Raw genomic sequence first — 10434 nt, forward strand, 5'->3', positions numbered from 1 at the left:
ATTGGAGCTTTGCCACCCTTCTTATTGCTTGGCAAAAGAAACTCTTCAACTACTTGGATATTACCTATGAGTTAAGGAATTATTTCCTTAGTCTTCTGGAGGAGATCATGGCTTCCATGATTAACATTTGGTCAAACCCTGTAGATGAGGATCTTGAACTAAATATTCAAGCCACTTGCAGGGGAGAGAAAAAAAAAAAAAAAGACCAATATTGGATTCCAGGCAATTTTATTTGGTTCAGAAGGCAGAAGAAACTCCAACATCCACAGCTCTCCTCCCAGGACCAGGCCATGCAGACTACTCAGACCTGGCACCTCTGGACTTGGCCATTTCTGGCCACAACCCAGAGGATCCCTCGGTCATAGGACACATGCCTGGCCACACCAGCTGCCTTTAGAGTCAACCAACTCCTGCCAAAGGGGTTACAGGCATCAACTCCAAGCCTGCAGGAAAAGGCACAGGGTTAGAGAAGTCTAGAATCAGGACAGTCATTCATGTACCAATATGCATTATCCCCTCCCCCAGTGACCCCCCTCCAGCTCACCTCTTGAAGACCACTCCATTCCTGTTCACCCCATACACACTGCCATCTGAGCCCACCTCCACCAGGGACAGGAAGCCCTGAATGGGGTACCACCTGTCTGAGCCCTTGCAGGCATCCCCACTCACATCCAGCTTGACGAAGATCTGGTCCAACCTGTTCACTCCCCAGCAGCCAAAAGGTCCACAGGAATAGTACTTGAGGGAGCCCATGACAGGAATCCAGGGGATGTTGCCCTGGCCAGCATACTGCAGCACAGGTCCTCTGTTCAGGCAGAAGATGGAATTGGCAGCATTGACACCAACCACGAACTTGTCTCCACCTGCATCAATCTGGATGAGGGAGCCTGCAGAGGAGAGCAAGAAACAGCTGTTCTCAGCAGGGGGCAGTGCAGTGCTCATTCCTCAGTTACTAGGGAGTGAAATGGCTGCCTTCAGCCAAAACACTCATTGACCAGTGGCCTGGCAGAGCCTGATGGATTCATGGAGAGATCTGAAAGCCACCATTTCCATTAGCTCATCTGCCAAAGTTAGCCACAGTCTCACCTGGTTGCACTTGGATCCACCTTCCTCGAAGCTGCTTGAACACAAGGCTTGCGAGACTCACACTCCAGAGCCCTGCTGGCCCCACACTCACATGTTTCCCCTTCATGGCCAGAGAGACCCAGCTGTTGCCCTGGTAGCTGACCAGGTTGTCTGCATTGTCGACTCCACACACCCTTCCAGCACCAGCATCTATCTGCTTCAGACTGCCAGGCACAGCCCGACACTGCAGGGCTTCAGCCACAGACACTGGGGAGGAGAGGACACCACTGGGTCAGTATCCACCAGCAAGATCAAATGAAGCAGTATGTCAGATGCTCATGATCCTACTATGGGATCAATCAAAACATACAGGACAGAAGAAACAAGCCAACAGGGCTTGTTTGCATCCAGAAAAACCACAAATGAACAGAGGTCAATGCACAGCATGTCAACAGTTTTACAGAACTTCAAAAGCACACTTTAATCCAAGTATTTTTAGTCAACATCTATACTCAATACCCAACCAGCTATACTGAAAACCATATATACCAGCAGCATGCAATTACTGCTCCTCAATCCACCCTTGTGCTGTTCCTTCTAATTAAAACACTATATCCAAACCTACATGTATCTCTATCTACCCTTTCCCTACTGCTTTTAATTAAAGCAGTAAAAGCTAAGTCTTACCAAGAAATAATCCCACAAACAAACACAATACACAGCCTCTCCCTGCCATTTTGACAAGTGATCTCACAAACCTCATGTACAGTATAAGCCCCAGCAGTGGCCTTTATATACTCAAGACTGCTGGGATTCAGCTCCTACACACACCTGTCTAACCAGGTGTTAAATTGTGAACCATAAAGAGCTGCTGATTGAATCATTTAAGTATCAATTACACAAGACTTCATTAATTATATAATCCTCAGGGTGTAGGAATCAAAAACTGAAATTGAAGCCCAGTTCTTCAGATGGTCTTGAGCTGGATTAGTACTAATATCAGCAGTGACATCCTCCAGTAGTGCAGGTCAGGGGTGGTCACAGGGACAGCTGGCACACAAAAAACTCTGTAATTGCTTGATGCAAACAATAACTAAATTAGCTAATGGGACAACTAGTTTAATTGCAAATCTGAATATTTTGTTACTCTTGTTTTTTGTCCTCAGATATGTTTTTTCACATTTCATCTCCCAGATTAAAAATGTAATTTTTCTGAACACTCAGAAGAAAATATCTTGACCCTAGATTAAATATTCTAAGTCTTGTTTTCTCAATTAATTTGGTGTGGTAGAGGATTACGGATAAGAAACCACTACAACACTGCTCCATCATCTTGTCAGGGCTGTAAATGATTTGCTGGCTGCATCTGACTCAGGGGCTCTCAGTATTCTTATGCACCTTGATATTAGTGGCCCTTTGTGCTCAAATCTTGCTCTAATATTTGCAGGCACTCTTGGCTATCAGCTGTACTGTTTTTAGCTGGTTCCTCTTACATTTGACTGGGATGCAGCATTTTGTTTCTCATGATCCTCATAAATCCCTCATGGCCCCAGTCAATCGAGGTGTGCCTCACGGTTCAGTCTTGGGCCCATTGCTCTTCATTATCTGTATGCCCCTTCCCACTCAGATCATACAAAAATATGGTCTTCAGATTCATTGTTAAGCAGAAGATACATTTTGCAGATTTACATTAAAACCTCTTCACCCTCTGATCTTTCACCTTCATCGCTTATCTATTGACTATATAACATGAAGCTCTTGCTGACATCAAATTCCTTGAAACTAAATAGTGACAAAACAGAAATTTAACTGGTGTGCAGCAAATGTCAGCTGGGAACACTTTGGGGAGCTTCACAGTAATGGTGGATGGCTTCTCCATGAAGGCATCAGATAGAGGCAGAAATCTGAAAGTCACACTTAATCCTCTCCTTTCTTTTGAGCACCATGTGAAAAACTTGATTCAAGATCTATTTTTTCACCTGAGAAACGTTCCCATATTAGGCAATTTCAATCAATGTCTGATGCCGAGTGCATTCATTGATAACATCGAGGTCTGGTTTCTGCAGCTCTTTTCAGTAAGTTACAATATGTGCACATTTCTGAGGCTAGGACTTCTATCTCACACCAGAATAGGGCAGCGTATCCCTCCTATGCTTAAAGCTATACATTGCATGAAGTCATATTCAATATAAGATCTTATTGACTTTTAATGCTCGAAGGAACCAAACAGAACTGTATTTGCACCATTTCTATGGAATGCCCTACCTCACACTCTTCAAGAGAGAAGTTTTCTGAATCTGAAATCTGCTTAGTTTTATTTTCCTTTGTAAGAATTACATACAGTGTCCTTCCATTTTTAAAAGTGTTTTGTAAATAATTTCAGTATTTTGTGTCATAAAACATTCATGAATCAAAACTGGAACATTCTGGCTTCTCAGTAGGGCATGGGTAGATTGTAAATGTAACTAAAACATTTTGTATTTTAATTGAAATTGGAACAGTTTGATGTAAACATGCTGTACAAACAGCATAATCAACTACTCCTACTGTGAGGCATGGTGGAGACAGGATTGTCACTGTTCTGCTTCTCATTGCTGCTCAGCAAGCACTGGGTGTGTTGTCAAATAGAGGGCAAAATGGATGAAGCAAAATCCAGGAAAGTAGCAGAGAAATAATCTCAGTTCAAAGCAACACTGGAATGGCATCAGATGAAGAAGTGCAGATCCTTCTGTACACATGTGCACCATTACTACAGAGACTTGCAGCTGTAATTGCTAGGAAAGGAGCTCCTAGCTATCTGAATATGTACAGTCTATATTTTTTTCATTCGTTTGAGCTTAACATGCAGAGGTTACATAGTTATATTGTCACAGTCAGGTGCCTCAGCCAGTCGCGGCTGGCATCATCCGAATCGGTCAAGCTGCCGGGGCATCTGAAGCGAGGGCAGGAGTATAGGATGTGGTCGGCCTTCTGCTCCTTGCCATCGCGCGCATTCGCAAATTGGGTCATCAGTGAGACCGCACTTGTGTAGGGTGGCCCGGAAACGGCCACGTCCGGTTCTTAGTCGGTTCAGCTTGACCCAGGCTTGTCTGGGTAGGTCATTTCCAGCGGGTTTGTTGGATACTTTGTCAATAAAGTGTTTCAGTCTGTGGTTGTTATTATTCCACGCGTCTTGCCACTTTTTGTTAGCCCAGTTGGTGCCATTGTCGTTGTTTGCTTCTTTCATGAGGCGCCTCATTGTGTTAGAAGGTGAGTGCCGGTTTTCTAGTCGGAGGATCGCGGTGTTCCGGTTGCAGATGGCATCGTGCAGCAGAAGGTTGGAATCCTCCGAGGCTATCAGTGCAAGGTTGATGCAACTTGCTTCTCTGCAAAGATTAGGTCGACAGATGCCGCTGAGAATCGGTAGCAATTCAGTGGGCGAAGGTCTAATGCACCCGGTGATAATGCGCATACGGTTGTTCAGGGCTGTGTCTACCTTCTTCGTGTGGCTGCTGTTGTGCCGGGCAGGAGAGCAGTACTCAGCTACCGAGAAGGCTAGAGAAAGCACAGAGGTGTGTTAGACGGTGAAATTTGCACCCCAGCTAGTGCCAGCTAGTCTTTGCAGGAGGTTGTTCCTTGCTTGGATTTTTGCTGCTGTTTGTTCGAGATGTTGCTTGAAGATCAGTGAGCGGTCAAGGACAACTCCTAGATATTTCGGGCTTTTCTCAAATGGAATAGTTTTGTCTTTGCACTTGACGTTGATTGTTATGTTAGCAAGGCGATTGGCGAGGTGGAAAATGCTGCTCACTGTCTTGGTGATGCTAAGTTGTAACCTCCAGAAGTAGCAGTTCAGCTTGTTCAGGTCAATCGATAGTGTCGTTTCTATTGCTTTGATGTCTGTGGAGCAATGCATAATAGTGATGGCGTCTGCATCTATGTACTTTTTGGCAGCTGTACATGGCAGGTCAGCTGTGTAGATGTTAAACAGCATTGGCACCAGCACCAAGCCATGTGGGACACCCTTCTTAAGGTAAAATTTCCTGGAGCTGTCATTGCCCAGTGTTAAGGTAAATGATCTGTTAGAGATTAGGTCTTAGATAAAAGGGACCATTTTCATGTTTGGGATGATTCGAAGCAGCTTGAGGATGAGTCCTTTATGCCAGACGGTGGCATAAGATACTCTTACGTCCACAAGAACAGCACCCGCTTTCTTTTTTCTTGGAGGCATTGTTCGATATCCTCGACCATACAGCAGACCTGGTCGGTTGTTGATCTATTCGGCCTGAAACCTGCTTGTTCATTTGGAGCTGTGGGTCTATGATAGAGCTTATTCTGTTGTATATTAGCCTTTCCATAAACTTGAAGGTGATGCGGAGGAGGCTGATTGGCCGGTAGCTTTTTGGGGCCTCAGGTGATTTGTTTGGTTTAAGAACAGCAATGACTTTTTCTGTTAATAATAATAGCTTACACTTATATAGCGCTTTTCTGGACAGTCCACTCAAAGCGCTTTACAGGTAATGGGGACTCCCCTCCACCACCACCAATGTGCAGCATCCACCTGGATGATGCGACGGCAGCCATAGTGTGCCAGAACGCTCACCACACATCAGCAATCAGTGGGGAGGAGAGCAGAGTAATGAAGCCAATTCATAGAGGGGTATTGTTAGGAGGCCATGATTGATAAAGGCCAATGGGAAATTTGGCCAGGACGCCGGGGTACACCCCTACTCTTTTTGAGAAACGCCCTGGGATTTTGAATGACCACAGAGAGTCAGGACCTCAGTTTCACATCTCATCTGAAGGACGGTGCCTGTTTACAGTATAGTGTCCCCCTCACTACACTGGGGCATTAGGACCCACATGAGCCACAGGGTGAGCGCCCCCTGCTGGCCCCACTAACCTCAGTGTTTCCCCAGGAGGTCTCCCATCCAGGTACTGACCAGGCTCACACCTGCTTAGCTTCAGGGGGTTGCCAGTTCTGTTCTCCAGATCTTACACATTTTGTTTAGTAAAAGGCAACTGTTGAAAAATGCTAGTAGCCATTCTAAGGCAAGTACAGAGAGATGGGTAAGCTGTTCAGGATGCAGGTGGTCAGGTCCTGGAGCTTTCCCTGTCTTGAGGGTGGAAGTTGCTGCAATCAGTTCAGGATGGGTGAAGCTGCTGTGACTGTTATCATCTGCTGAGTCAAGTCATCACCAACTGTCATGAATAATCTTGTTTAACTTTCCTGGCAAACTGCTTGTTTATGTGGCTTGGCACTGTCAATAAGCACTTACCATGTACAGTATATAAAATATACAGAAAATTTATACTGTCAGAAAACAGAAGCATTAACTTGTTACCCTTAGTTCTTGAATTGTAGCAAGAGAAACATGAGCAGGAAGAAGCATGGAACAACACTGAGGCTTTCATTGGCACTTTTATTTGGCTCAGAAGACACTTCCACTGCTCTCCTCCCAGGACCAGGCCACACAGGCTGCTCAGACCTGGCACCTCTGGACTCGGCCATCTTTGCACACAACCCAGAGGATCCCTCGGTCATAGGACACATGCCTGGCCACACCAGCTGCCCTTAGAGCCCACCACCTCCTGCCAAAGGCGTTACAGGCATCAATACCAACCCTGCAAGGAAGAAGCACAGGGTTAGAGCAGCCCAGAATTAGAGAATCACGCACCCATGTGTTATCCCTTCCCCCAGCTCACCTCTTGTAGACCACTCCATTCCTGTTCACCCCATACACACTGCCATCTGAGCCCACCTCCACCAGGGACAGGGAGCCCTGAATGGGGTACCACCTGTCGGAGCCTCTGCAGGAATCCCCACTCACATCCAGCTTGACAAAGATCTGGTCCAGCCTGTTCACTCCCCAGCAACCAAAAGGTCCACAGGAATAGTACTTGAGGGAGCCCACGACAGGAATCCAGGGGATGTTGCCCTGGCCAGCATACTGCAGCACAGGCCCGCTGTTCAGGCAGAAGATGGAATTGGCAGCATTGACACCAACCACAAACTTGTCTCCACCAGCATCAATCTGGATGAGGGAGCCTGCAGAGGAGAGCAAGAAATACAGCTGTTCTCAGCAGGGGGCAGTGCAGTGCTCATCCCTCAGTTACAAGGGAGTGAAATAGCTGCCTTCAGCCAGAAAACGCATTGACAGGTGGCCTGGCAGAGCCTGGTGGATTCATGGAGAAATCTGAAAGCTACCATTTCCAACCTCTCTAGATCAGCTGTAGCCTCACCTGGTTGCACTCGGATCCACCTTCCTCCAAGCCACTTGAACACAAGGCTCGCGAGACTCACACTCCAGAGTCCTGCTGACCCCACACTCACATGTTTCCCCTTCATGGCCAGAGAGACCCAGCTGTTGCCCTGGTAGCTGACCAGGTTGTCTGCATTGTCGACTCCACACACCCTTCCAGCACCAGCATCTATCTGCTTCAGACTGCCAGGCACAGCCCGACACTGCAGGGCTCCAGCCACAGACACTGGGGAGGAGAGGACGCCACTGGATCAATGACCACCAGCCAGATCAGGAAGAAGTAGCCTGGGCTCTTAGTGATCACACATAGGGGAATACTAACAAGGTCTTGCAGAACTTCTATAGTACATGGAGACATCTAAGGCATGGATTTAACACTCAGTCCAGGTATCTTTTAAGCAACATCTATACTCAAGACCCAACCAGATACACTGAAACCCATAACTATTAGCAGCATGCAATTACTACATCTCCATCTGTCCTTCCCCTACTACTTTTGCTTAAATCAGTATATCCAAACCTTACCTAGAAGGCATCCCACAAGCAAACACAACAAACACCCTCTCCCTTCCATGTTGATAAGTGATCCCACAAACCTCATGCATACGATTAGCCCCAGCAGTGGCCTTTATATAGTCAAGACTGCTGAGCTTCAGCTCCTACACACACCTGTCTAACCAGGTGTTAAATTGAACCATAACGAGCTGCTGATTGAATCACTCAAGTTTCAATTATAGAAGACATGAATTACATTCGTCCACAGAGCTCATCCTCAGGGTGTAGTAATCGTGGCGACAGAAAACGTTGTAATTGTTGAATGCAAAAAATAACTGAATTAGATAATTAGTTGTATCAAGACTTCCTCTGAAACATATTGCAAAGCTGAATATCTTGTTACAGACCTCTGCAGTCTTTGTCCTCAAACATTTTTTTCATCTGATTCAATTTTTCTGAGCACTCAGAGGATAATACCTGGGCCCTGATTTGAAATCTTCCAGATCCTGTCTTGTTTTCTCAATTAATCTGATACAAGTAAGGGATAAATGATAACTAACATTTATGAAAGCACAAGTTCCTGCATTCAGAATGGGGAATTAATGATATTGTAGCTCTTACAGCTCCTAATTCACGAGTGACCATTTAGACAGCACAGTGGTGTGGATTGAGGACTGCTGCCTCACAGTTCCTGGGGTTGATGTCCAGCTGGATTTCCTGCTGTGTGGAGCTTGCATGTCTTCCATGTGGATTTTCTCTGTGGGACCAGATTGCTCCCACTTTAGAAAGGCTTGTGTGTGAATTCCATAAATCACAGCCGCTGGTCGTTTCTTGACTGCAGATTGGAGGGTGTTTGTCTGTGAGGATATTAAAGACAAGGTAGATGTCATTACTACATACATTTTTGTGTTGAAATGTGATTCCATCTAAACAGATACAAAGGAAATGATATATAATGGAGGAAAGTGATTCAAAGGAAGACACAGAAAGAATTAAAACAGCTGAAGAAAGATACAAGATGTGAAGAAGGGGTTAACTGTGAAGTAAGAGACAAGATGTTAAAAGGGTTAATAACTTAAGTCAGTTCTGCCTGAAAATTAGACTTCTAAGCAACAGGGGTTTATGGCAGGAAAGGGGGTTAACTGATAAGGATTCCAGATGCGAGCAAGGAACCCCCTGGGGGCATAATCTTAAACTGACCATTTGGCCAGGGCCTCTCAACTGGCCAAATACCATGACCCCCCCTTACCATAACACCGAATGACGTCTGAAGCAGCAAGCAAGGACTATATAACCTAAAAGTTTGTACCGGCACATCGAACAATACTTCGGTTTTGTTGTTTCTTGCGGGAAACAAGACTTCGGCTTTATTGTTCCTTGCATGCAATAAACTCATCTGTTTTACTTCATCTTGGGATCAAGAACCTTATTCCTTCTGTTACAACAAATTTGGCGTAGTCGGCGGATGCTCCAGAAGGCGCAGAACTTCCCATCGGCAGGAGAGACGGTCAGCGCTCACATTACTAAGAGGTAAGGACTCCTCTTTTTTTAAAAAAAGTCCCGACTCTCTCTGACCGATTGGGAAGTCTCTGCTCCCTGCGAGAATCGCCCAAGATGACAGAGTAAACGTGAGTTCCCGAATTCCTGTGGTCCGGGGAAGACACTGGTGTATGTAATGGGTTGTTTGCTGTAAGCCCAGAATTTGGTCTGGCAGGCGGTCCGCGGTATTGTGTACTGGTCTTCGAAGCTGGTGTATGCCTTAATTGCACGTGGTGTTTTTGAACGGGTTTTGGACCTTTACCGCGAAGTTCAGGACTGGTGTGGGCCTTAATTGCGCCCGGAGTTCTGAAGGTCAGAACTGGTTTGGGCCTTAATTGCGCCCGGAGTTCTGAGGCTCAGGATCGGTGTGGGCCTTAATTGCGCCCGGGGTTCTAGAGCAAGTGGTGCATTAAATGCACGTAGTTCAGGACTGGTGTGGGCCTTAATTGCGCCCGGAGTTCTGAGGCTCAGGATCGGTGTGGGCCTTAATTGCGCCCGGGGTTCTAGAGCAAGTGGTGCATTAAATGCATGTAGTTCAAGACTGGTGTGGGCCTTAATTGCGCCCCGGGTCCTGAGATTAGCTACGCCTTGATCATGCACGGATTGGCGTTGCGTGGTTTTTTGTTTTAAAGGGAACAGAAGTAGGAGAGATATATATATATGTTTTTGGTGTTTTCCTTGTTTGTGAAATACATATACACACGCAAGACACTAACATAAACACACCTCATAATAAAAGAGCAAAGCATTAAGTAGCAGGATTTAAAGGACATTGAGACCCGAGAATCGCCCTGATTGAGCTCAGTGTGTAAGTCCACCCCGGGGCAAAAGCAGTGATGCTGGCGTTCTGGGGATGGTGAATTACTGATCAAGAAAGGGGGTTTTCGAGGTCTCGTTCCTTACCTGTGAACAGTGCGGTGTAAGTCCTCTCTAAAGTCTCTGAGAGGCATTTAGATCTGGAGGTAACAGACGCCCTTGGCTGAATGAGTGCAGGAATGCACAGGTTTGTCAAGTGAAAGCATCCCCCTACTGTATGAGCTGTTACCTCACACACGACAAAAGTAAAAGAGACCGAACATGTGTACTAACTGATGGT

At 46.0% G+C, this 10434-nt stretch overlaps 1 protein-coding gene across 1 annotated transcript; it reads right to left on the reverse strand.

Moving 5' to 3' along the window:
• Positions 1 to 211: 211 nt before the first annotated feature.
• Positions 212 to 7903, reverse strand: LOC102686919 (fish-egg lectin-like). The gene is made up of 5 exons (XM_069185111.1): positions 7830 to 7903; positions 7285 to 7530; positions 7067 to 7090; positions 545 to 863; positions 212 to 443 (listed from the first exon to the last, which is right to left on the reverse strand). Exons 1-5 carry the CDS (start codon positions 7876 to 7878, stop codon positions 302 to 304), a joined length of 780 nt encoding a protein of 259 aa, XP_069041212.1. The 5' UTR covers positions 7879 to 7903; the 3' UTR covers positions 212 to 301.
• Between the last annotated feature and the right edge of the window lie 2531 nt (positions 7904 to 10434).

The sequence above is a fragment of the Lepisosteus oculatus genome, chromosome 27 (genome assembly GCF_040954835.1).
Source record: "Lepisosteus oculatus isolate fLepOcu1 chromosome 27, fLepOcu1.hap2, whole genome shotgun sequence".
NCBI lineage: Eukaryota > Metazoa > Chordata > Actinopteri > Semionotiformes > Lepisosteidae > Lepisosteus > Lepisosteus oculatus.